General features: G+C 32.9%; 7 protein-coding genes and 1 long non-coding RNA gene across 19 annotated transcripts; 1 reads left to right on the top strand and 7 right to left on the bottom strand.

Moving 5' to 3' along the window:
* Nucleotides 1–539: 539 nt before the first annotated feature.
* Nucleotides 540–4,628, bottom strand: LOC139807902 (odorant receptor 10-like). 2 transcript variants are annotated; one of them, XM_071769398.1, is made up of 4 exons: nt 4,341–4,628; nt 3,710–4,181; nt 3,060–3,290; nt 569–2,423 (listed from the first exon to the last, which is right to left on the bottom strand). In XM_071769398.1, exons 1-4 carry the CDS (start codon nt 4,482–4,484, stop codon nt 2,083–2,085), a joined length of 1,188 nt encoding a protein of 395 aa, XP_071625499.1. In that variant the 5' UTR covers nt 4,485–4,628; the 3' UTR covers nt 569–2,082. The 2 variants fall into 2 exon arrangements, with proteins under 2 accessions (XP_071625500.1, XP_071625499.1); XM_071769399.1 differs by lacking the exon at nt 3,060–3,290 and having other exon boundaries at nt 540–2,423.
* A 553-nt stretch (nt 4,629–5,181) lies between these two features.
* On the bottom strand, nt 5,182–8,251 carry LOC139807887 (odorant receptor 10-like). Of its 3 annotated transcripts, none has more exons than XM_071769373.1 (4): nt 7,562–8,251; nt 6,928–7,402; nt 6,284–6,514; nt 5,182–5,657 (listed from the first exon to the last, which is right to left on the bottom strand). In XM_071769373.1, the coding sequence occupies exons 1-4, from the start codon at nt 7,769–7,771 to the stop codon at nt 5,317–5,319; spliced, it is 1,257 nt and encodes a 418-aa protein (XP_071625474.1). In that variant the 5' UTR covers nt 7,772–8,251; the 3' UTR covers nt 5,182–5,316. The 3 variants fall into 3 exon arrangements, with proteins under 3 accessions (XP_071625474.1, XP_071625475.1, XP_071625476.1); XM_071769374.1 differs by having other exon boundaries at nt 6,284–6,397; XM_071769375.1 differs by having other exon boundaries at nt 7,830–8,251.
* A 144-nt stretch (nt 8,252–8,395) lies between these two features.
* On the bottom strand, nt 8,396–12,786 carry LOC139807906 (odorant receptor 13a-like). 3 transcript variants are annotated; one of them, XM_071769406.1, is made up of 4 exons: nt 12,370–12,786; nt 11,435–11,912; nt 9,774–9,998; nt 8,396–8,876 (listed from the first exon to the last, which is right to left on the bottom strand). In XM_071769406.1, exons 1-4 carry the CDS (start codon nt 12,475–12,477, stop codon nt 8,536–8,538), a joined length of 1,152 nt encoding a protein of 383 aa, XP_071625507.1. In that variant the 5' UTR covers nt 12,478–12,786; the 3' UTR covers nt 8,396–8,535. The 3 variants fall into 3 exon arrangements, with proteins under 3 accessions (XP_071625507.1, XP_071625508.1, XP_071625506.1); XM_071769407.1 differs by having other exon boundaries at nt 12,453–12,777; XM_071769405.1 differs by lacking the exon at nt 12,370–12,786 and adding an exon at nt 12,073–12,322.
* LOC139807907 (odorant receptor 10-like) lies at nt 12,687–15,989 on the bottom strand. Its single transcript, XM_071769408.1, has 5 exons — nt 15,850–15,989; nt 15,558–15,745; nt 14,923–15,397; nt 14,306–14,530; nt 12,687–13,201 (listed from the first exon to the last, which is right to left on the bottom strand). Exons 2-5 carry the CDS (start codon nt 15,687–15,689, stop codon nt 12,861–12,863), a joined length of 1,173 nt encoding a protein of 390 aa, XP_071625509.1. The 5' UTR covers nt 15,690–15,745; nt 15,850–15,989; the 3' UTR covers nt 12,687–12,860.
* Nucleotides 15,990–16,330: 341 nt separating this feature from the next.
* Nucleotides 16,331–19,297, bottom strand: LOC139807904 (odorant receptor 10-like). Of its 2 annotated transcripts, none has more exons than XM_071769403.1 (4): nt 19,038–19,297; nt 18,396–18,870; nt 16,948–17,178; nt 16,331–16,678 (listed from the first exon to the last, which is right to left on the bottom strand). In XM_071769403.1, exons 1-4 carry the CDS (start codon nt 19,167–19,169, stop codon nt 16,338–16,340), a joined length of 1,179 nt encoding a protein of 392 aa, XP_071625504.1. In that variant the 5' UTR covers nt 19,170–19,297; the 3' UTR covers nt 16,331–16,337. The 2 variants fall into 2 exon arrangements, with proteins under 2 accessions (XP_071625504.1, XP_071625505.1); XM_071769404.1 differs by having other exon boundaries at nt 18,396–18,759.
* On the top strand, nt 18,432–24,535 carry LOC139807916 (uncharacterized). 2 transcript variants are annotated; one of them, XR_011730726.1, is made up of 4 exons: nt 18,432–18,572; nt 18,681–18,882; nt 23,099–23,283; nt 24,402–24,535. It is a non-coding gene; the product is annotated as an uncharacterized lncRNA (long non-coding RNA). The 2 variants fall into 2 exon arrangements; XR_011730725.1 differs by having other exon boundaries at nt 24,398–24,531.
* LOC139807895 (odorant receptor 10-like) lies at nt 19,838–22,452 on the bottom strand. 3 transcript variants are annotated; one of them, XM_071769389.1, is made up of 4 exons: nt 22,245–22,452; nt 21,608–22,082; nt 20,757–20,870; nt 19,838–20,493 (listed from the first exon to the last, which is right to left on the bottom strand). In XM_071769389.1, the coding sequence occupies exons 1-4, from the start codon at nt 22,386–22,388 to the stop codon at nt 20,153–20,155; spliced, it is 1,074 nt and encodes a 357-aa protein (XP_071625490.1). In that variant the 5' UTR covers nt 22,389–22,452; the 3' UTR covers nt 19,838–20,152. The 3 variants fall into 3 exon arrangements, with proteins under 3 accessions (XP_071625490.1, XP_071625489.1, XP_071625491.1); XM_071769388.1 differs by having other exon boundaries at nt 20,757–20,987; nt 22,245–22,445; XM_071769390.1 differs by lacking the exon at nt 20,757–20,870 and having other exon boundaries at nt 20,002–20,493; nt 22,245–22,440.
* LOC139807892 (odorant receptor 2a-like) lies at nt 22,623–25,836 on the bottom strand. 3 transcript variants are annotated; one of them, XM_071769384.1, is made up of 5 exons: nt 25,307–25,836; nt 25,142–25,209; nt 24,370–24,844; nt 23,377–23,607; nt 22,623–23,275 (listed from the first exon to the last, which is right to left on the bottom strand). In XM_071769384.1, the coding sequence occupies exons 1-5, from the start codon at nt 25,365–25,367 to the stop codon at nt 22,935–22,937; spliced, it is 1,176 nt and encodes a 391-aa protein (XP_071625485.1). In that variant the 5' UTR covers nt 25,368–25,836; the 3' UTR covers nt 22,623–22,934. The 3 variants fall into 3 exon arrangements, with proteins under 3 accessions (XP_071625485.1, XP_071625484.1, XP_071625482.1); XM_071769383.1 differs by lacking the exon at nt 25,307–25,836 and having other exon boundaries at nt 25,142–25,275; XM_071769381.1 differs by lacking the exons at nt 25,142–25,209; nt 25,307–25,836 and having other exon boundaries at nt 24,370–25,020.
* Between the last annotated feature and the right edge of the window lie 4 nt (nt 25,837–25,840).

Here is a 25,840-nt window from a genome sequence, read left to right as displayed (position 1 = left end):
TGAATTTTTATAAACGTTCAGTCTTGTAAAAATCTTTTTCAATAAATGTATAATTATTTAAATAAATACTTAATTTTTTGAATGATGAATAAGAAGTTTGATGCGTGTAAGAATTATTCAATCGTTTATTTATATGCTTTAGAAAATAACGACGCGGAAAGTAGCATCGTTGCATCGAGGGGCTCCAATGACAACCTGAGAAAACAGCCTGAGAGGAGAAGGCCTGGGAGAGGTATTAGGCGCCGGTGCGGCGGAGCAACATGTGGTAAATATAATTTATTTATACATATTAATGGAGAAAGTTTATCCACTTTTCAACTGGATAGTCATTCAGAATATAAAAATTTTAGAAAAAATGAGTTTTAAAATCTTTTGTAATTATATAGAAACTTGTATTCAATAGAGTATTCTCAAAAAATTACATGAATATTTCATTGATTTTGCTTAATGAATTAACACATATATAGAATCAAATGTTTTGTGTTCAGTAATTATTTTTTGAAATATTAGTAAATTGGTATTAGTAAATTGTATTAGTAAACAAGAGATACAATGCAACATATAATATTTGCAATTTTCGATTATTTTAAACATTATAACATGATATACTTGAAAATCATAGTTGATCTTCTTGATTCTTGTATTTATTTTTAAAACACTTCGCATTATATATCATTTATGCTTCGTGCTTTATATGTAAGTAATTAGTAACAATTTATTGAAAAATCTAAAATGAGATAGTATAATATATATCACACAAATGTGATAAACTAAAAAAGAAAAATATTCTCAAGAGTGTTTAACTTTTGGCTGATATGACCTCTGGTGGTAAAGAGACTTGACCCTGTTCACCTGTGGTATCGCCTTCATCCTCTAGCAATTCGTTTCTTGATAAACAAGATAATTTAGCATTTAAATCTATATATTTATTATTTACCCGAGTAGCCAAATCAAAGTAGATTTTGCAAAGTACAAATTTTCTTGGCAGAGAACGCCCAATAAAAACATCACAGAATTTGTTAGCAAAATATGATAACAGATCGACTGCGAAAATCGAGCAGTATCTGAACCATTTAAATCATTTATTAGTGTTTGTCAGCCGGACGAATCAGTTGTCATTTAAAATCACGTTCGTCTTTTGATTTTATTATTGTCTTTCAATTGTATATTAACTACGTCCGCTTTAAATCTTACTTTTTGATGTCTTTACCACGGCTTTAATTTATCAATTTCACATTTTTTTAGATTGATTCAATTGACTTCACTTCTCTTTGTCAGTTATGATCCAACTTTAATTTCCATTTCCATTTACATTTGCAGAGACTATGAACATTAGTAAAATTTTATATTGCCTTGTAGAAATTACTGTGCGTCTTTGGTCTATTCTATATTTAAGAGTGCTCACCTATATAAACTGTATCGTATTAGCAATTAAAGTTTACATAACGTTAACTCACGCACAGTTAACTGCGTTTGATACTCAAAGCCCACCTTTCTTTGTTATTTGTTAATTTCATTATTGAGAGTCTTTATAAGTTAATTATCCATTTATTTAATTTAAATACGTTACAAAACGACGGTTACGAAATGATTAATAATTCTACTCGATTTCTGGCAGCAATCTGCTGTCAGACTATATAATGACAAAATCTATTAGTGGAATATGAGTTTAATGCAGATGCAGTTGCTCTGCTGTAATAATTTGTTTCAATGTTGGCAAGTTGCTAGCATATATTGCGAATATTTTGTTGTTATCGAATTATATGCAACGGTTGCATTTACGCAATCGTGAGTCACGCATTATTGCAAAAACTTCTTAAAATGGTGTGTTAGAGTGATATACAATATGTTTACAAATGTAATAAAGAATTTAATTTTATTTTTTGATTATTCAATTCCAGACATATTCATCATCGTGTTTTGTAACAAAATGATATTGGGCGCGTTCAGGAGACCAAGCCGTTGAGTAGCAGTCGAACGTGCGTGGCTCTTACTTTTAGAACCAATCTGCTGAACGCGGCCAATTGCTTACGTGTGTGTATACAAATGTTATCTTTTCGAGTTTTTCTCTCAACAGATACCTTACGCGTCCATCATCACTCGTAGGACAGACAAATACGAAAGCGAGCTTTTTAATATAGTCATATAAGTCTTGATGTTTACGGCAAAAAATCTACCAGCTAATAGCTGAACAGGTTGCTGCGATCGTACGATGACGAACAAAACATTCTTCATCAATTTCGATGGCAAATTGTACCAATTGCAGCTGAAGATTGAGTACGCAATTTCTTCCATTTGGCATTTCAGATAATCGCCCACAAAACTATAGAAAAACAACTGTAACAGGAAAGCGCTCAACGCCGTTGTAGTTTTAGTTATCATGCCTGCGTCATGTGCTTTCAATGCTGTAATAAGTTGGAAACCTGAAATCACACAATTACACTGCATGCAGAAGTCAACTTTAAAGCATTATACTGATACAATAATTTTGACAGCTTTATAGTATAATTTTATTATGTTATTAAAATGTCACACCGGATATGCAGAGGGTACCTAAGTAAGTACACAAACTTGAAGGGAATATTCCTTGGTTTATTTTAGGAAGAAAAAGTTTTATAGAATATGTTTTAAACTGCTTCGTTTTTAAAATGCAGGGTGTCAAAATTGTGGAAAAAAGATGAAAGTTTCGAAAATCTGGAAAACGTTTAAAGATGTCTTATTCAAATTTGATATGCGTACATTTGGTATTAAGAACTATTTTCTAGTACTGATAAAACATTTTTAGGTCCACCAGCGTGTGCATCTTTGACACCCTGTATTTTGAAAATAAAGCAGTTTAGGATACATGTATAACCTTTTCTTTTTAAAATAAGCCTTTCAAGTTTGTGTACTTACTTAGATAACACCCTGTATAGGATCAGAAAAGATCTTGTGGACATATTTGATAAAATTATAACTTTGTAACGTAGTTTTGTTTTTATTACAAATTTACTATTCTAACGGTATAATAATGCTTATATCACACAATCGAAGAAGTATTGAAATCGAAAGATATTTACCCATTAAGCAAATAAGAATAGAACTAAACAGCATTTGCACAAGCAAAACGAAACTTATTGTGTCTACCAGAAGTTCCGCATGCTCTATTAGATAATGATGTCTTGATGCCAATACTGAAAAATCTTCATCTATGTCTTTGCTTTTAACGCCGTAATTGAACAATTCAATTTTTAGGATTTCCATTTGTCCGCAAATATGAAGAGTAATTGCGAGGAAAAGTGAATCATTTCCTTTACAAATATATTTTAGTCTTGCGTTAATATAATTATTTGAATTGAAAGTTGATAATAATAAAAAGATTATCAAGCAGGAGTGGTATAAAAGAAATCAAAATGTTATCGCATTTTGCAATTAAGACGGCTATAATCATATATTAAACAAGAACATCTATTTAAGAACTTATAAAAATCCAATATTTAATACTGATAAAAATAAATATCATAACTAGACGTCAAGTTTTATAGTTTGTAAAACTAAATAACTGCTAATACTTAATAAAATTGCTGAATGTAAAAATGGAAAAATTGGGAATTTTATTAATATTGCTTAATTTTAGTAAAATAAAATTTTGCCAAAGTAAAATGTTAAAAATAAATTAAAATTTTATAGTTAATGCAAATCTGCTCAATATTAATAATTAATTTATTACCACAATTGCTGGTGCAAGTGATTATCAGTATAACATATTGTATCGTAGACATCAACCAGAATAAACTCGTAGGCATATGCAAGTCTTCTAAAAGTGTTAAAGGCACGGGTAATTCCAATGCTTGATTCTTAATGGATACATTAACTTGGACGTTCTTATTGTCTGCTATCATAGGCACCAGCATGAAAATTGTTGAAGCTAAATAGGCAAAAAATAGAGTACTATAGCAAATCATCCTTCCCATGTAAGCGTGCCGCCGCATGATCGTGTGCTTCTCCTCAGTGTCGATTGCATGATAATCGTTCACAGCAGAAGAATAATTGCGAGTCAGATTGTCAGCGTATAAGCGGAATGACAATAATTTTAGTACAGCGAGAACGTTGCACACCATGATCATAAGACCATCGACTTTTATGTACGCATCACCACTACCGAAATTGAGTTCGAGGAACAACGTGATCATCATCGCGGTCTACACAGACAGGAAGGACTGTTTATTATAAAGCTTTACTGTTGTTTTTCGTTACTACTGATGCTGAACTGAGCACCTCACTATCGAACTTGATACGTCGAATATACAAGTGGCAGAGAAATTTTATTGCGATATGAAATATGAAAATTGAAAACGTACCATACCGATGCCGCACACGATAGAACGGACTAAAGAAAATATATCATATTCTTGTAATGGCCAAATGCCTAATGGTAGAGTTAAGAGTTTGAGGGGAGTCATAGCGTATGCCACATCGTCATTCCATGATATTTTCGTAGTCATATTGTAGAGCTGCCACGTTGCACGATATTCAATGATATCTTTGTCCGTAATACGAGTCGATCATCGACGATGGTTCGCTTTCACGTTCATATTTTATTCAAGTTGCGCAATTGAACACTTACTATGTAAATTTAACATTTGCTAATGTACCTTGTTATTTTCCAAAACACAGTTATTTTATAAACTGGAAGAAACAATTTTTTATATTTGGAAGCAGAACATAGCTAAACCGGAATAGGAGGGTCAATGTTTCATTTTCTTTCCGATGCACAATCTTCAGTTATCATTCGTCATTGATCGTGTTGCAATGCAATACTCCTTTTATTTTGATACTATTTTTTTTATCAAAGGTACGTTTAATTAATTTGGAATTTAGTACATCAGTTTCTTAAAACTCACAAGTGTTGTTAGTGACATCAAAATTGTTCAAATACATTTTATGTATGCAAATTGTTTGCAATCTGTCGGACTGTACTGCCAAAATATGCTAATAACACAAGTTTAATGTGAATGTAATTAATGGCAATCTGCCGCAATATTCTACTTGAATCTGTTGATAAGTTATTGATATATTGCTTACTTGACAGTTAACAAATTGTATGCAGCAATCGCATTTTCGCAATTGCAAATCACATGTCGTAGCAAAATTTGTTTAAGTGATGTGTTACTGTGATGTATAATATATTTACAAACGTGATAAAGAATTTAATTTTATTTAAATTTTGAATTACAAGCATATTCTGCATCATTGTGTTTTGTAACAATTTTACATAATAATATTGCCTACGTGTGTACAATGTTATCTTTTCGAGTTTTTCTCTCAACAGATACCTTACGCGTCCATCATCACTCGTAGGACAGACAAATACGAAAGCGAGCTTTTTAATATAGTCATATAAGTTTTTATGTTTACGGCAAAAAATCTACCAGCTAATAGCTGAACAGGTTGCTGCGATCGTACGATGACGAACAAAACATTCTTCATTAATTTCGATGGCAAATTGTACCAATTGCAGCTGAAGATTGAGTACGCAACTTCTTCCATTTGGTACTGCAGATAATCGCCCACAAAACTATAGAAAAACAACTGTAACAGGAAAGAGCTCAACGCCGTTGTAGTTTTAGTTATCATCACTACGTCATGATGTTTTAACGCCAAGATAAGTTCGAAACCTGAAAAATATAAAATTACGCTGCATGTACAAGTCAACTCTATGACATTACTGACACAAGACTTTTGGCAGTTTTATTAAATAATTTTATTATGTTATTAAAATGTCACACCGGATATGCGAGTGTTACCTAAGTAAGTACACAAATTTGAAGGGGATATTCCTTGGCTTATTTTAAGAAAACTGCTTTGTTTTCAAAATGCAGGGTGTCAAAATTGTGAAAAAAATGAAAGTTTCGAAAATCTGGAAAACGTTTAAAGATATCTTATTCAAATTTGGTATGCATACATGTGGTATTAAGAACTATTTTCTAGTACTGATAAAACATTTTTAGGTCCACCAGCGTGTGCATCTTTGACACCCTGTATTTTGAAAACGAAGCAGTTTAGGATACATGTACAACCTTTCCTTTTTAAAATAAGCCAAGAAATAACCCCTTCAAGTTTGTGTACATACTTACTTAGGTAACACCCTGTATAGGATCAGAAAAGATCTTGTGGACATTTGATAAAATTAGAGCTTTGTAACGTAGTTTTGTTTTTATTACTGTACAAATTTACTATTCTAACGGTATAATAATGCTTGTATCACACAATCGAAAAAGTATTGAAATCGAAAGATATTTACCCATTAAGCAAATAAGAATAGAACTGAACAGCATTTGCACAAGCAAAACGAAACTTATTGTGTCTTCTAGAAGTTCCACATGCTCTATTAGATAATGATGTCTTGATGCCAATACTGAAAAATCTTCATCTATGTCTTTGCTTTTAACGCCGTAATTGAACAATTTAATTTTTAGGATTTCCATTTGTCCGCAAATATGAAGAGTAATTGCGAGGAAAAGTGAATCATTTCCTTTACAAATATATTTTAGTTTTGCGTTAATATAATTTGCATTGAAAGTTGATAATAATAAAAAGATTATCAAGCAGGAGTGGTATAAAAGAAATCAAAATGTTATCGCGTTTTGCAATTAAGACGGCTATAATCATATATTAAACAAGAACATCCATTTAAGAACTTATAAAAATCCAATATTTAATACCGATAAAAATAAATATCTTAACTAGATGTCAAGTTTTATAGTTTTTAAAACTAAATAACTGCTAATACTTAATAAAATTGCTGAATGTTAAAATGGAAAAATTGGGAATTTTATTAATATTGCTTAATTTAATAAAATAAATTTGCCAAAGTAAAATATTAAAAATAAATTAAAATTTTATAATTAATGCAAATCTGCTCAATATTAATAATTAATTTATTACCACAATTGCTGGTGCAAGTGATTATCAGTATAACATATTGCATCGTAGACATCAACCAGAATAGACTCGTAGGCATATCCAAGTCTTCTAAAAGTGTTAAAGGCACAGGTAATTCCAATGCTTGATTCTTAATGGATACATTAACTTGGACGTTCTTATTGTCTGCTATCATAGGCACCAGCATTACAATTGTTGAAGCTAAATAGGCAAAAAATAGAGTACTATAGCAAATCATCCTTCCCATGTAAGCGTGCCGCCGCATGATTGTGTGCTTCTCCTCAGTGTCGATTGCATGATAATCGTTCACAGCAGAAGAATAATTGCGAGTCAGATTGTCAGCGTATAAGCGGAATGACAATAATTTTAGTATAGCTAGAACGTTGCACACCATGATCATAAGTCGATCATCGACTTTTATGTACCCATCACCACTACCGAAATTGAGTTCGAGGAATAACGTGATCATCATCGCGGTCTACACAGACAGGAAGGACTGTTTATTATAAAACTTTACTGTTGTTTTTTGTTACTACTGATGCTGAACTGAACACCTCACTGTCGAACTTGATACGTCGAATATACAAGTGGCAGAGAAATTTTATTGCGATATGAAATATGAAAATTGAGAACGTACCATACCGATGCCGCACACGATAGAACGGACTAAAGAAAATATATCATATTCTTGTAATGGCCAAATGCCTAATGGTAGAGTTAAGAGTTTTAGGGGAGTCATAGCGTATGCCACATCGTCATTCCATGATGTTTTCGTAGTCATATTGTAGAGCTGCCACGTTGCACGATATTCAATGATATCTTTTTGTCCGTAATACGAGTCGATCATCGACGATGGTTCGCTTTCATGTTCATATTTTATTCAAGTTGCGCAATTGAACACTTACTATGTAAATTTAACATTTGCTAATGTACCTTGTTATTTTCCAAAACACAGTTATTTTATAAACTGGAAGAAACAATTTTTTATATATATATTTGGAAGCAGAATATAGCTAAACCGGAATAGGAGGGTCGATGTTTTATTTTCTTTCCGATGCACAATCTTCAGTTATCATTCGTCATTGATCGTGTTGCAATGCAATACTCCTTTTATTTTGATAACTTTTTTTATCAAAGGTACGTTTAATTAATTTGGAATTTAGTACATCAGTTTCTTAAAACTCACAAGTGTTGTTAGTGACATCAAAATTGTTCAAATACATTTTATGTATGCAAATCTGTCGGACTGTACTGCCAAAATCTGCTAATAACTCAAGTTTAATGTGAATGTAATTAATGGCAATCTGCCGCAATATTCTACTTGAATCTGTTGATAAGTTATTGAAATATTGCTTACTTGACAGTTAACAAATTGTATGCAGCAATCGCATTTTGGCAATTGCAAATCACACGTCATAGCAAAATTTGTTTAAGTGATGTGTTACTGTGATGTATAATATATTTACAAATGTAATAAAGAATTTAATTTTATTTAAATTTTGAATTACAGACATATTCTGCATCATTGTGTTTTGTAACAATTTTACAAAATAATATTGCCTACGTGTGTACAATGTTATCTTTTTGAGTTTTTCAACAAATACCTACGTCTTACGCGTCCACCATTACCCTGAGGACGGATAAGTACGAGAGCGAGCTTTTTAATATGGTCATAAAACTCTCTAAGTTTATGACGAAAAATCTGCCGGCTACGAACTGAACAGGTTGTTGCGACCGCATAATGACGAACACTACATTTCTCATTAATTTCAATGGAAAGTTGTACCAATTGCAGCTGTAGATCGAGTACGCAATTTCTTCCATTTGACACTTCAGATAATCGCCCACAATACTGTAGAAAAACATCTCTAACATTAGAGCGCTTGTCACAGTTGTCGTTTTCATTATCATTACTAGGTCAAGTGTTTTTAATGCCAAGATAAGCTGGAAACCTAAAAAATACACAATTACACTGCATATAGGTACAAGTCTCATAGGTATTACAAGTACAAAAATGTTGCAAGCTTTATTGAACAATTTTGTTATGTTATTAACCCTCCGTCAGCAATTATTCTTTTACTAACGCCGTTAGCAAGCTGGAGCTTTTAACCTTTAGATTGCCAGCATTTTTTCATTAAAATAGTATCCTTTTTTTCCCAAAAAATTTATATGTTATTATTTATGTTACTTATATAATTAAATTATAATTTATATAAACAACATACACATTGCGCAGAATTTCGAGATTTGTTCGGAGCCGCAAAAATAGCTTTCTCGGGAGTCAAAAGGTTAAGTTCACTTCATGTTATTTTTATATTCTAGGCTTTCAAAAAATCCAAAAAATTTTTGAGTTACTTTTCAACATCTCTACTACAATATCCAATAGGTTTTAAAGCCAAATATGAAACCTAATTGTTTATGCAAAGCAAAATTTGAACATAAATGGGAAAAAATTGAAATTTGTTTAAAAACATTAACGCCATCAACAATCTGGATCGTTTAGGGCACAGGCTCAATTTTTCCGGGTCGTTGTACGAACATGCATTGATGGGAACTGATGTCATCGCGACAGCGAAATCCCTCTACTATTTTGGAGGGGGAGGTACCAAATACTGCCTTCTCTCCACGAAAAAATTCAAGAAAGAAGTTTCGCTTGGGTCATAAAAGACTGCTGACGGAGGGTTTTAAAACTACGTGAGGTAGGATTAGAAAATATGCTGCTGTGGACATTTGATAAAATTTTATCTTTGTAATTTTTTTTGCAGAAAATATTTACAAAATACTCTAATGGTATAATGCTAGTATTAATAAAAATAATCTGAGAAGTACTGAATTTTAAAGATACTTACCCATCAAACTATAAATCAAACAACTGAGGAGGATTTGCACCAGCAGAACGAAACTTAGTGCATCTACTAAAAGTCCCGCATTCTCCATTAGATAACGATGTCTTGCAGCCAGCATTGACAAATTTTCATTTCCTTTTTTCATGCCGTAGTTACTAAACCCAATTTTTAGAAGTTCCAATTGACCACATACATGGAGAGTAATTGCGAGGACAAATGTATCGTTGCCTTTAGAAATAAATTACATTTTTGCATTAAAGTAGTTTATATTGAAAGTTTTATAATATAATAATAATAAAATCAATAATCTGTTGCAAGAGTGACGTAAAAAAATCAAAACATCGCATTTCAATTGTAAAATAGTTGCGTCAGGCATTAAACAAAACATTTATTAAAAAAGCATATAAACTTCAATATTTAATACCGATAAAAATAATAAGTATTTTATTTAATTAAACATTAAGTTTAGTTTGTATATAGAGAACGTAGAGAGTGAAAATCGGTGAAAGGATAGAGGAGGGAATGGACCGAGTGGAGGGCGTAGAGAAGAAAGCGGAGGGGAGAGAGCGGAGAGAGGTAATAAAAAGGCAGAGTGTGAAATAAGGAGAGCAGAGAGAGGACGAGGATTTGGCGTGGATGAAGAACTAGAATGACGGGAAAGAGGTAGAGAGAGTGGCAGAGAAGGTCAGCAAGAGGAAGGGGAAAGGTGAAGTGACAGGAAGGGTAAAGTAGTAAAAAAGCGAGGGTGAAGAGGGGCGAGAGGGTTATAGCAAGACAGGTAGGGGAAGAGAAAAGAGGAGGCGCCGCGCGATGTGAGCTGAGAAAGAGATCGGTCGCCGCGGGGCGGGGGTGTAAATAGCTGAGAAGGAGAGGAGACGAGAGAGAGAAGGGGAGGGCATCTGACAGGGTGAGAGGGACGGTGGTGAAGAAAGGAAAAGGCGAAGAAAACGAAGAAAAAGAGGAGGAAAAGGGTGACAATAGGAGCGGCTGGGTGGAGGAGGTGGAGGGAGATAAAAGAAGAAGAAGACGAGTAGGACAGGAAGGAAAAGAGGAAGAGAAATAGGGTTAGGGGAGAAGTAGGTCTGAAAGAAGGCGGAAGAAGGGCGGAAGGGAAGAGAGGAGGGAAAGGGAGAAAGGCTGCGAGGAGTTGGGGTGGAGAGGGTTGACAGAGCGGTTTGTAAGTTAATTTTTGAGTTTCAGAAGGAGGCGATAAATAGGAGAAAGAAGGGATAAAGAGAGGAGGTGGAGAGGAGCAGGAGTAGCAGGGGCAAACCAAGGATAGCAGAGGAAGGGGGAAGGAGCACAAAAAAGAATCGGAAGGAAAGGCTAGGGGAGGGGGAGAGGACGAGGGTGCGGGTTCGAGGGATGAGAAGGTACCAAAATGTAAAGGATCGCTGACGGCCAGGACGGGCATAAGGGTGTTATTAATTTTTTGTGAGGGGTTTGGGATCGTTCCCCGATTAAAAACGCCTTTGTAAATCTTAAGGAGAAACAAATAAACATATACAAGTTTAGTTTGTATATGATAATAGTTAATAAAACAGCTGAAAATAGAGATAAAAAAATTAGGATTCTTGTTAATAAATTTTATAAAAAGTAAAATTTTTAAAAATTAATATTTTATAATTCATGCAAATTTCAAATAGAAACGATTAGCTATTTACCACAATTACTGGTAGCAGTAAGTACTAGTCCCATATATTGTAACATACAGATCAACATGTATAAACTCGTAGATACATGCACCTCCCCTAAAAATGTTACGGCCACGGGAAATTCCGATATGTCATTGATGGTTACATTAACTTGGACTTCCGTATCGCCTGCTATCATAGGTATCATAGGTATCAGTATAAAAGTTGTCGAAGCAACATAAGCCATAGATAAGATACTAAAGCACATAATCCTTCCCATATAAGCGTGCCGCCGCATGATCGTGCGTTTCTCCTCGGTGTCTATCGTGAGATAGTCGTCCACAGCAGAAGAGAAATTGCGAGTCAAATTCTTGGCATATAAGCGGAAGGACACTATCTTTGATAGACCAAGAATGATGCTGATTACAACTTCAAAATTATCGACCTGTACGTACGCATTGCCACTACCGAAATTGATTTCGAGAAATATCATGATCATCCACGCGGTCTACACAAACAAGAAGAATTGTTTATTATAAAGTTCTATCGCTATTTCTCGTTTTCTGCTACACTGAACGCCTCACTTGAACTGACGAACTTGATATATCGAACATACGAGTGGTAGAGAAATTTTATCGCGATATCTAATATGAAAATTGAGAACGTACCAAAATGAAGCAGTACACGATAGAACGGACTAAGGAAAATGTATTATATTTTTGCAAAGGCCAAATGCCCATTGGCAGAGTGAACATTTTAAAGGGAGTAAAAGCGTACGCTATATCGGCATTCCATGACATTATAACACAGTCACGTAGAGCTGTATGTTGCACGATACTCAATAATGCCGCGCGGTCTTTGTCTATAAGACGAGTCGATCATCGGCGATGGTTTGCTTTCATATTTTATTCAATATTTTACGCAATTTAACATTTACCATGTAAATGTAACATTTGCTAACGTACCGTGTTATTTTTCAAAACACAGTTATTTGATACACAAGCTGAGAGGGACAATTTTTTGTATGAAAGATGAATATAGCATATACCGAATGAGGAAGTGGGGTGTTCCATTTTTCTTTCGAGACAGCGACTTCAGTTATCATTTGATCGTGTTGCAATACACTTTATTTCAATCCATCTGTTTATGAAAAAAAAGTTGCTAGTGTAGTGCTAATATTTTTTTTCTTGTTCGACAGTTATCAAATTGTATGCAACAACACATTTTTGCAATCGCGAGTCACGCATTGCTGAACTTCTTAAAATAATGTGTCAATGTGATGTACCGATTATACAATACGTTTATTGATATAACAAAGAAAGCAATTTTATTTACATAAAGTTAAAATATTCAATTCTAGACATATGGTGTTTAACAGAATTTCTTATAAAATGATATTGCCTACGTGTGTGCAATGTTATCTTTTCGAGTTTTTCTTCCAACAAATACCTACGCCTTACGCGTCCACCATCACCCGTAGGACGGATATGTACGAGAGCGAGCTTTTTAATATGGTCATAAAAGACTTGATGTTTACGACGAAAAATTTACCAGCTAGCAACTGAACAGGTTCTTGCGACCGTATAATGACGAACACTACATTTCTCATTAATTTTAATGGAAAGTTGTACCAATTGCAGCTGTAGATCGAGTCCGCAATTTCTTCCATTTGACACTTCAGATAATCGCCCACAATACTATAGACAAACAACTGTAACATTAGACCGCCTAACACTGATGTCGTTTTAATTATCATTACTACGTCATGTGTTTTTAATGCCAAGATAAACTGGAAACCTAAAAAATACACAATTACACTGTATGTACAAGTCTCATAGGCATTACAGTACACAAATTTTGCAAGCTTTATCGAACAGTCTTGTTAATAACCCTCCGTCAGCAATTATTTTTTTACTAACACCGTAAGAAAGCTGGAGCCTTTAATTCATGTTATTTTTATGTTTTAGGCTTTCAAAAAATCCAAAAAAAATTTTTGAGTTACTTGTCAACATCTCTGTTACAATATCCAATAGGTTTTAAAGACAAATGTGAAACCTAATTGTTTATACAAAGCGAAATTTAAACACAAATGGGAAAAAATTGAAACTTGTTTAGTTTAAAAATTTATAACTTTGCAACAAATGAATATTAAGAAAAATGATTGTAGAGTATTGTAGCTATGACCTTTTAAAAGAGCGTAATCTTATTTGGATCGACTCCAAAAAGTATAATTATTTTTACAAATAAAAATGATGAAATTTTAGAGAGATTTATTCGTTACAGAGAAAAATAAAGTTGACTTTCTTTTGCTTAGAAATAAATTTTTATTGTAATAAATTGTTTGTAATAATATAAAATATCATTACAAATATTAAAAAAAATTATAAAAGAAAAGTAAAAAAGTATCGTATTGTTTGTTCGACGTTTTTCTCCATTTTGTAAATAATGCTTTACTACTACTAATGATAAAAGTGCTTTAGATAGCAAAAACTATTAGAAATATATAATAGTAAAAAACAAAAAAAAAACTTTTTTTCACCAATCTTGATCGTTTAGAGCACAGGCTTAATTTTTCCGGGTCGTTGTTCGAACATGCATTGATGGGAACTAACGTCATCGCGACAGCAAAACCTCTCTATTTTGAAGGGGGAGGTACCAAATACTGCCTCCTCTCCACGAAAAAATTCAAGAAAGATGTTTCGCTTAGTTCATAAAAGACTGCTGACGGAGGGTTTTAAAACTACGTGAGGTAGGATTAGAAAATATGCTGCTGTGGACATTTGATAAAATTATATCTTTGTAATTATTTTTGCAGAAAAGATTTACAAAATACTCTAATGGTATAATGCCAGTATTAATAAAAATAATCTGAGAAGTATATTGAATTTAAAAAATACTTACCCATCAAACTAATAACCAAACAACTTAAGAGCATTTGCACCAGCAGAACGAAACTTAATATATCTACTAAAAGTTCCGCATGCTCTATTAGATAACGATGTCTTGCAGTGAGTATTGAAAATTTTTCATTTTCTTTTTTCATGCCGTAGTTACTAAACCCAATTTTTAGAAGTTCCAATTGACCACATACATGGAGAGTAATTGCGACGAAAAGTGAATCATTGCCTTTATAAATAAATTACATTTTTGCATTAAAGTAGTTTATGTTAAAAGTTTTATAATAAAATAATAATGAAATCAATAATCTGTTTCAAGAGTGACGTAAAAAAAATCAAAACATCGCATTGCAATTGTAAAATAGTTACGTCAGGCATTAAAAAAAACATTTATTAAAAAAGCATATATAAACTTTAATATTTAATACCGATAAAAATAAGTATTTCATTTAATTAAACATTAAGTTTAGTTTGTATATAACAATATAGTTAATAAAACTTCTGAAAACAGAGATATAAAAATTAGGATTCTTGTTAACAAATTTTACAAAAAGTAAAATTTTTAAAAATTAATATTTTATAATTCATGCAAATTTCAAATAGTAACGATTAGCTTATTACCAACATTGCTGGTACAAATAAGTATCATTACGGTATATTGTAACGTAGAGATCAACACGTATAAACTCGTAGATATATGCATCTCCCCCCAAAATGTTATGGCCAAGGGTAATTCCGATACGTCATTAACTTCATCCGATACATTAACTTTGACTTCCGTATCGTCTGCTATCATAGGCATCAGCATAAAAGTTGTCGAAGCAAAATAAGCCATAAATAAGATACTATAGCACACAATCCTTCCCATATAAGCGTGCCGCCGCATAATCATGCGTTTCTCCTCGGTATCTATCGTGAGATAGTCGTCCACAGCAGAAGAAAAATTGCGAATCAAATTATTGGCATATATGCGGAAGGACAGTACCTTCAGTAGACCAAGAATGTCGCAGATTATAATTTCAAAATTATCGAGCTGTACGTACGCATTGCCACTACCAAAATTGATTTCGAGAAACACCAAGATCATCATCACGGTCTACACAAATAGAAAGAATTGTTTATTATAAAGTTCTATCGCTATTTATTGTTTTCTGCTACACTGAACGCCTCACTTGAACTGACGAACTTGATATATCAAAAATACGAGTGGCAGAGAAATTTTATCGCGATATATAATATGAAAATTGAGAACATACCAAAATGAAGCAGCACACGATAGAACGGACTAAGGAAAATGTATTATATTTTTGCAAAGGCCAAATGCCCAGTGGCAGAGCAAAAGTTTTAAAAGGAGTAAAAGCGTACGCTATATCGGCATTCCATGACATTATAACAGTCACGTAGAGCTGTACGTTGCACGATACTCAATAATGCCGGTCTTTGTCTATAACACGAGCCGTATCATCGGCGATGGTTTGCTTCCATATTTTATTCAATATTTTACGCAATTTAACATTTACCATGTAAATGTAACATTTGCTAACGTACCATGTTATTTTTCAAAACACAGTTATTTGATACACATGCTGAGAGGGACAATTTTTTGTATGAAAGATGAATATAGCATAGACCGAACGAAAAAGTAAAGTGTTCCATTTTTCTTTCGAGACAGCGACTTCAGTTATCATTTGATCGTATTGCAATACACTTTATTTTAATCCATCTTTTTATGAAAGAAAAGTTGCTAGCGTAGTGCTAATATTTTTTTTCTTGTTCGACAGTTATCAAATTGTATGCAACAACACATTTTTGCAATCGCGAGTCACGCATTGCTGAACTTCTTAAAATGATGTGTCAACGTGATGTATTATACAATACGTTTATTGATATAACAAAGAAAGCAATTTTATTTACATAAAGTTAAATTATTTAATTCTAGACATATCATGATGTTTAACAGAATTTCTTATAAAATGATATTGCTTACGTGTACGGTGTTATCTTTTCAAGTTTTTCTCTCAACGGTTATCTGCGCCTTACGCGTCCACCATCACTCGTAGGACGGATAAGTATGAAAATGAGCTTTTTAATATGGTCATAAAAGTTTCGATGTTTATTACGAAAAATCGACCAGCTAGCAACTGAACAGGTTGTTGCGACCGCAAGATGGTGAACACAATATTCTTTATTAATTTCAATGGAAGGTTGTACCAATTGCAGCTGTATATCGAATTCGCTACTTCTTCCATTTGACACTTCAGATAATCGCCCACAAAACTATAAAAGAACAACTGTAACAGTATAGCGCCCAACACTGTTATCGTTTTAATTATCATCACTACGTCATGATGTTTTAACGCCAAGATAAGTTGGAAACCTGAAAAATATAAAATTACGCTGCATGCACAAGTCAACTCTATGATATTACTGACACAAGACTTTTGGCAGCTTTATTAAATAATTTTATTATGTTATTAAAATGTCACAGAATAGGATTAAAAATCTTGTTGATCTTGTGGATATTTAGTAAAATTATAGCTTTTTAATGTATTTTAGCTTTCATTATTATACAAATTTACTGTTCTAGCAACATAATAATGCTTGTATCACACAATTGAAGAACTACTGAAACGGAGAGATATTTACCCATTAAGCAAATAATAATACAATAAACCAACACTTGCACAAGCAAAACGAAACTTATTACATCTATCAGAAGTTCCGTATGCTCTATTAGAAAACGATGTCTTGATGTCAATACTGAAAAATCTTTACTTAGATTTTTGCTTTCCACGCCATAATTGGAAAATTCAATTTTTAGGATTTCCATTTGCCCGCAAACATGAATAGTTATTGCGAGGAAAAGTGAATCATTTCCTTCATAAATAAATTTTAATCTTACATTAAAATAACTTACATTAAAAGTTTTAATAATAATAAAGAGTTTATCAATTAATATTTGCTATACAAAAATGATACAAAAAGATAACATAATGTTATCGCATTGCAAGATGCAACATAGGGGAGAGTTGCCGAATGCGTATCAGTTACCGGTCGCCTAAATCATTTAATAACAAAAATGTGAAATAAATGAGAAATGAGTAATTTAAACGAAAATTTAACAGATTACATCTTGTTTTGTGCATGCTAACAACATTTGAAAAATTCGGGTACAACTGATATAAATATTTCAATCAATTTATATAGCTGATAATAATGTAATCATAAAATTTTATTATAAATTTTTATATTTTTGTGAAAAAATGTTTATTGTAGAATATTTTACATTTGTTGCATATTACATATATATATATATATATATATATATATATGTACATATTACATATATATATATATATATATGTAATTATTATAATGATTAAATCGATATTTTTATAAAATCTACTAAGTTTCCTAAATTTTACCATCGTAAAATTTCTTATATCGTGGCGGTACAACCTCATACTGTATAGTCATGCGCACGTATCTCTGCGTTACGTGACATAATTTAGATTATGTTAACACGACAGTGACGTCTTTACCTTTTCATTATTGTAATTTGTTAATTATTAAGTATTTAATTCTTTTTTGATAAATTATTAGTAAAATATGTATATTTGTATAAGTTAATAATTACTTTCATTAATCTTATATTTTCAATTATTTTGCTTTGTGCAGCATGTTACAAAAAAGACTTATAACAAATTAATTTGTTATTGGTGTAAGGTTAAACATGTAATAATAGATGTCCGAAACATCAAGCTACAATTTCTAACATTTATTTGCGTACAAATCATTATCAAATGGAAAATATAATAAAAAATAACTTAAGTGGTACACATACGGGAACTCCCCTCTATATTTAAAAAAACATATATTAAAAAGTTAATAAAAATTTTATATGTAATATCGATAAAAATATGTCTCTTCTAATTAGACACCAAATTTAATTTGTATATTAATATTTATATAATAAAGTCGCTGACAGTAGAAATCTAAAAATTAGGAAACTTATTAATGAATGTTATTAAAAGTAAAACATTTGAAGTATATTAATATACAAGTGTCTTTAATATTAATAATTAGCTTATTACCACAATTGCAGTTGCTGTTGAGTATTAGTAGAATATATTGTACCGTAGAGATCACCAAATATAAACTTGAAGGTATAGAAGAGTTTCCAAAAATGCATGTTAAGGGCATGGGTAAGCCCGACGCTTGATTCTTGATGGATTCATTAACTTGGATATCCTCATCGCCTGCTAGTATAGGTAACAAACCGAAAATAGACGAAGCGACATAAGCGAAAAATAGGATACTGTAACACATCATCCTTCCCATGAATGCGTGCCGCCGCATGATCATCCGTTTCTTCTCAGTGTCGACCGCAAGATAATCGTTCACAGCAGAAGTAAAGTTGCGAATCAGATTGTCGGCGTACATGCGGTAGTACAATAGCTTTAGTACAGAGAGAAGGTTGCAGGTTATGAGCATAAGAAAATCGAGTTTCACCGTTGTATCACCGCTACCGAAAAGGATTTCGAGGGACAATATGATCATCATCACGGTCTACACAGACAGGTAGGATAGATTGTTTATTACGGAACTTTATTTCTCTTTTGTTTCTACTGTGTCAGCACTAAGCATTTCACTTGAACTGTCGAACTTGATATGTCGAAAATGAAATAGAAAGAGAAATTTTATCGCGATATCTAATATGAAAATTGAGAACGTACCAAACTGAAGCTGCATATGAAAGTACGGACTGCGGAATATATATCATATTTTTGCAAGGGCCAAACGCCTAATGGCAGAGTTAAAATTTTCAAGGGAGTAAAAGCGTACGTTATATCGGCATTCCATGACATTATCGCAGTTATGTAGAGCTGCACGTTGCACGATACTCTATAATGTCGGTCTTTGTCTATAACACGAGTCGATCATCGGCGATAGTTTGCTTTCATATTTTATTGAAGTTACGCAATTTAACATTTACCATGCAAATGTAACATTTGCTAACGTATCCTGTTATTTTTCAAAACACAGTTATTTGATACACAAGCTGAGAGGGACAATTTTTTGTATGAAAGATGAATATGGCATAGACCGAACGAGGAAGTTGGGTGTCCTATTTTTCTTTCGAGACAGCGACTTCAGTTATCATTTGATCGTGTTGCAATACACTTTATTTCAATCCATCTTTTCATGAAAGAAAAGTTGCTAGCGTGGTGCTAATATTTTTTTTCTTGTTCGACGGTTATCAAATTGTATGCAACAACACATTTTTGTAATCGCGTGTCACGCATTGCTGAACTTCTTAAAATGATGTGTCAACGTGATGTATATTATACATTATGCCTATTGATATTGTTGCGCCCGTGCTGAGATATTGCGTGCTGAACTTCGCTTAGAAGCCTGAATTTCGCTCACGAGTAGCTTAATTCAAGCCGAAGCCCGTTCCTTAATCGCGGGATGTATTGATCTGCGCCGCGGATTAACAACAACGACTGTCAGATCTATGGGGAGACTCCGAACGTTCGAACGTGTTTTTCACCTGAAACGCTTTCCTGTATTGAGTTCCTACTGAATCCTTGTGTTCCTTTTCTTACTAACAAAAGGTGTTCTCTCTTTACGCGAGTCTGGGAGTGCGCGGCGCGAACACGAGTGTCTTTGAGATTGCGGGGCGCAGCGCAACAAATATAATAAAGAAAGCAATTTTATTTACATAAAGTTAATTATTCAATTCCAGACATATCATGGTGTTTTACAGAATTTTTTTATATAATGATATTGCTTACGTGTGTGTACCGTGTTATCTTTTCAAGTTTTTCTCTCAACAGTTACCTGCGCTTTACGTGTCTACCATCACCCGTAGGACGGATAAGTATGAGATTGAGCTTTTTAATATGGTCATATAAGTCTCAATGTTCACAACGAAAAATCTGCCGGCTAGCAACTGAACAGGTTGTTGCGACCGCATGATGGCGAACGCAACATTTCTCATTAATTTCAGTGGAAGGTTGTACCAATTACAGGTGTAGATCGAATTTGCTACTTCTTCCATTTGACACTTTAGATAATCGCCCGCGAAACTATAAGAGAACAACTGTAACAGTAGAGCCCCCAACACTGTTGTTGTTTTAGTTATCGTCACTACGTCATGGTGTTTTAACGCCAAGATAAACTGAAAACCTGAAAAATATAAAATTACGTTGCATGCACAAGAGGAGTCAACTCTATGGCACTACTGACACAAGAATTTTGACAGCTTTATTGGATAATTTTATTATGTTATTAAAATGTCACAGAATATACAAGATTAGAAAAGATATTGTGGATATTTGATAAAATTATAAAATTCATTATTATACAAATTTATTATTCTAGCGGTATAAAAATGCTTGTATCACACTAATCACACAATCGAAGAAGTACTGAAATTGAAAGATATTTACCCATTATGCAAATAAGAATAGAACTAAACAGCATTTGTACAAGCAAAACAAAACTTATTACATCTATCAGAAGTTCTGTATGCTCTATTAGATAACGATGTCTTGATGCCAATACTGAAAAATCTTCACTTAGATTTTTGCTTTTCACGCCATAATTGGAAAATTCAATTTTTAGGATTTCCATTTGCCCGCAAATATGAATAATAATTGCGAGGAAAAGTGAATCAATTCCTTTATAAATAAATTTTAATCTTGTATTAAAATGACATGTGCATTAAAAGTTTTAATAATGGCTTTATCAGTCAACATTTGCTAAAAAAATGATACAAAATAAAAACATAATTTTATCGCATTGCAGGATGCAACATATATTTAAAAAACCAATATATATTGAAAATCAATTTTATATATAATATCGATAAAAATAAATGTTTTTTTTATTAGACACCAAATTTACTGTAGATATATATTAATATTTATATAATAAAATCTCTGACAGTAGAAATCTACACGGAGAGAATGGCTGGAGTATCTAAAAATTTAGCTAGATACAGATCTAAAAATAATTTTTTTGCACTATCAAAATAATTATGTAGAACACTCAAACTGATTGCTAAAATGTCAAAATTTTTTACAGCATTATCATCATACATTAGCGATCTACTATAATTATTTTGATGGTGCAACAAAATTATTTTCCGAGAGATCTGTATCTAGCTAAATTTTTAGATACTTCAGCAAAATCGTTTTTTCGTGTAAAAATTATGAAACTTATTAATAAATGTTATTAAAAGTAAAAGATTTAAAGTATATTAACATACAAGTTTCTTTAATATTAATAATTAGCTTACCACAATTGCCGTTGGCATTGAGCATCAATAGAACATATTGCACCGTAGAGACCGCCAAATATAAACTTGAAGGTACAGAAGAGTTTCCAAAAATGCATGTTAAGGGCATGGGTAATTCCGATGCTTGATTCTTAATGGATTCATTAACTTGGATATCGTCACCGCCTGCTAGTACAGGCAACAAACCGAAAATGGTCGCAGCAAAATAAGCGAAAAATAGGATACTGTAACACATCATCCTTCCCATGAATGCGTGCCGCCGCATTATCGTACGCTTTTCCTCAGTGTCGACCGCAAGATAATCGTTCGCAGCAGAAGTAAAGTTGCGAATCAGATTGTCGGCGTATATGCGGAAGAATACTAGCTTTAATACAGAGAGAATGTTGCAGCTCATGAGCATAAGAGAATCGAGTTTCACCGTTGTATCGACGCTACCGAGAAAAATTTCGAGGAACAACATGATCATCATCACGGTCTACACAGACAGAAAGGATGGATTGTTTATTACGGAACTTTATTCGTCTTTCGTTTCTACTGTGTCTGTACTAAACATTTCACTTGAACTGTCGAACTGAATATGTCGAAAATAGGAAGAGAAATATTATTGCGACATATAAAATAAAAATTGAGAACATACCAAACCGAAGCTGCATACGAAAGCACGTACTGCGGAACATACATTATATTTTTGCAAGGGCCAAACGCCTAATGGCAGAGTTAAGAATTTATGGGGAGCAAAAGCGTATACCATATCGTCATTCCGTGACATTATCGCAGTCATAGAGCTGCACGTTGCACGGTACTCAATAGTATCGACGTTTTTCTACAGTACTATAGTCAACCATCGGCGTTCGCTTTCGCATTCATATTTTATTGAAATTGCGCAATTTTAACATTTGCTAAAGTACCTTGTTATTTTCTAAAACACAGTTATTTTAAAAACAGAAGGAAACAATTTTTTTTATGCAGAGTGGAGCAAAGGTCGCGTTGAGAGTGTTTTATTTTTCTTCCAGTGCATCATCTGCCGTTGATCGTGCTACAATACTTTTTATTTCGATACCATTTTTTTAAATCAAAAACACGTACAATTAATGCAAAGTTCAGTGCATCAGTTCTTAGACAACACGAGTGTTGTTCGTAGTGCTACTAAAATTGTTCAGTTACATCTCATATTTTGCTATTGTACAATATTTTTAATTTGGTTTGAATAGAGAAATGTATTGCAATTATAATTTTCACTTTTATTAAAAATCTACTCTATATGTATGTTATCTATAAGTTCTGTAAATGTGTTGTTTAAAAATGTTTTTTATTTGCTTTCAATGTTTTAAGTTTCCATCATCACGCGTAAAACAGACAAATACGAAACAGAAGATTTTAAGATGCTCATGTAAGTTCCCAAGTCCACCACAACGAAATTTCCAGCTTGCAATTTAATCGGAAACTGGGTCCACATCATGATAAATACTATATTTCTTGTTATTTTTGCAGGAAGATCATACCAAACGCTCTGATAAACGGACAGTGCGACTTCTTCCATCTGCGTCTTTAAATAATCTCCGACAACACTGTACAGCGTTAACTGCACCAGAAAAGCGCTAAGTACCAAGAAACTTTTTGACATCATACCAAAGTCACTGGTTGTTAAGGCAATGATAAACTGAAATCCTGCAAGAGTAAGCCCGATTAATGTAATGTTTTATAAACATTTTATAACATTCTATATTTTTATTTTGTTAATGCGCTGTGTCAAATTGATGTGTATTCACCTACTATAATTATAAGCATACTGCTGATAAAAAGTTGTACCATCAAAACAAAGCTAATTATCTCAGCGAGCTTTCTGGCCATTTTTATCAAATGATTATGTCTCAAAATCAGTGCTGTAAAACGTTCATTGACTTTCGGACTTGTAACGTCAAAGTTCATAAAATTCGCTTTTAAAATTTTTAATTGGCCGCACACGTGTAATGCGATATGAAGAAATACAGAATCACTGCCTACAAACATTATGTTTATAAAAACAAACAAGGTGTCCAAAAATTAGATCAATAAACTTTGGATGGTTATAAAGGACACCAAAACAACCCAATTTTGTCAATATACCCAAATGTCTGCATAAGGTATGACAAGAATGACGACAATAAGGGTATCTCTTCATATAAGCATGCAACTTCTCTTTCATTACATCTTGCTTCCCCATAAATAAAATACATTACGGCTATAATATTTTTTATAAGAAAACTTGTCCAATTTGTAAATAAAATTCGATTAAATTCATTAAACAATAATGAATCTCTGTTCTAATAATGAAATTAGTTTTTGATTCACTTTAGTGCCAAAACGGCTCATGAGTTTATTGATAATAAATGCTTGTTATAGTGTCCTTTATAATCACCCGAAGTTTGTCGGTCTAATTTTGGGACATGCTGTATAAAAATGCAAAACACATAACTATCAATTATAGATATTAAAGAATACTCACACGTAAAATATGTAATACGTATTAATATTTTAGAAATACTAATAAAACCTAAATTTAATATTTGCAAAACTAAATATTTTATTAAAATCGATTATAAAAATTTGCTTTATGCACATTTGATAATTAAATAAATTTGCATTTAAAATATAACTCTTGGATTAAAAAATTTATTAATAAATATTTACTAGAAACATTTTTCAAAACACGTTAAAAGTAATTTATATACAAGACAATTAATATTTTATAAAAATAATTACGCAAACATTAACTGACTTACCGTGATTGCTAATGCACATGATTACTAGATAGATATACTCCAGGGCGAAAATCACCAAATATGAGCTCGTCGTAATGTGAAAGTGCGCTAAGGTACATGTCGACGGAATAGCATAACCCGCTTGATGGCCTAGGATAGATATATTAGCTTTAGCCTCCTCGCTGCTTATTTGTGCGTGTCCCACGATGAAGATCACAGAATCGACGTAAGCAATCAACAGGGCGATAATGCAGATTACCCTTCCCCAGAAAGCGTGATCTCGCATGACGATGCGCTTCTCCTCGGTGTCGATCGTAAGATAATCGTTCATGGCAGAAGAGTAATTGCAGGTGAGATTATCAGCGTATATACGAAACCATATTATTTTTGTTAAAGCGAGAATACCGCATGCAAAAAGCGTGAGGGCATCAAGATTCGCGTACGCGCTGGTACAGTTGTAATAGAGTTCGAGAAACTGTACGATCACCACTATGCTCTGCAAAGAAAATAAGAATTTATCACGAAGTTGCTTAACTTGATCTTTGTTTCTACCGTGTACAATACTATTTTGCAGTTCGACCATTCTTATCAAATTCATAAGATCGATAATCAGTTTATTAAGCTTTATACAACAGACGTATATAATAGAACACATGCTATCCTTTAGATCTTGCCTACAACTCTCCAATGGCAATGTTGTCAGTCTATTACATATGTCTATGCTTTATACATCGAAGACACAAGCAGAAGAGAAATTTCCACGGCATTTGCGATATGAAAATTGGAAACGTACCAACCCAAAACTAGACAAGATATAACGCAGCAAAGCGAACTTATCATATTCTTGCAAGGGCCAACTACCTATGGGTGCAGATAAGTGTTTGACGAGGGTCATAGCGTACGCCGTATCGGCATTCCATGACATTATGGCAGTCAAGTAGAGAGACACTGTACTCACCAATGCCAACCTTTGTCCATAATGCGGGTCGATCACCGACGAAATTCGCGTTTGCGTTCATATTTTATTGAAATTGCATTTTATTGAAGTTGCGCAATTTTAATACTTATCCGTATATTCTGTTATTTTCTGAAGTACAGTTCTTCAGAACAATTGATGTAATGTCCTTTTCGTGACAGTAGAAAAGGGTGAAGAGTAATAGATAAGAGAGGGAGTTTTAGTTTTATTTTGATATGTTTTCTGTAGTACGTTGCTATAGTGCAGCTATACTTTTTATAAAGAAAAATATAAAAGGCAACACAGTTTTAGATTTAATGTATCCGTGTTCTAATCATCAGCAGGCACCAGGTGACATACAAATTTTTTCATGTGTTAATGTTTATATTACGAAAGTTATTTAACCATTTGCTTAATAGTTAAAAAATAAAGATTCTTAACTCGTTCCGGTTGACAGATTTATAGTACGATATAATTTTTAATTTGATAGAGAGCTGTCTTTACATTTTACATCGTAATGAAGATTATGTCTCTTGT

Source organism: Temnothorax longispinosus, chromosome 2 (assembly GCF_030848805.1).
Source record: "Temnothorax longispinosus isolate EJ_2023e chromosome 2, Tlon_JGU_v1, whole genome shotgun sequence".
In the NCBI taxonomy this organism is placed as follows: domain Eukaryota; kingdom Metazoa; phylum Arthropoda; class Insecta; order Hymenoptera; family Formicidae; genus Temnothorax; species Temnothorax longispinosus.
This window is presented reverse-complemented; position numbering and strand designations above follow the sequence as displayed.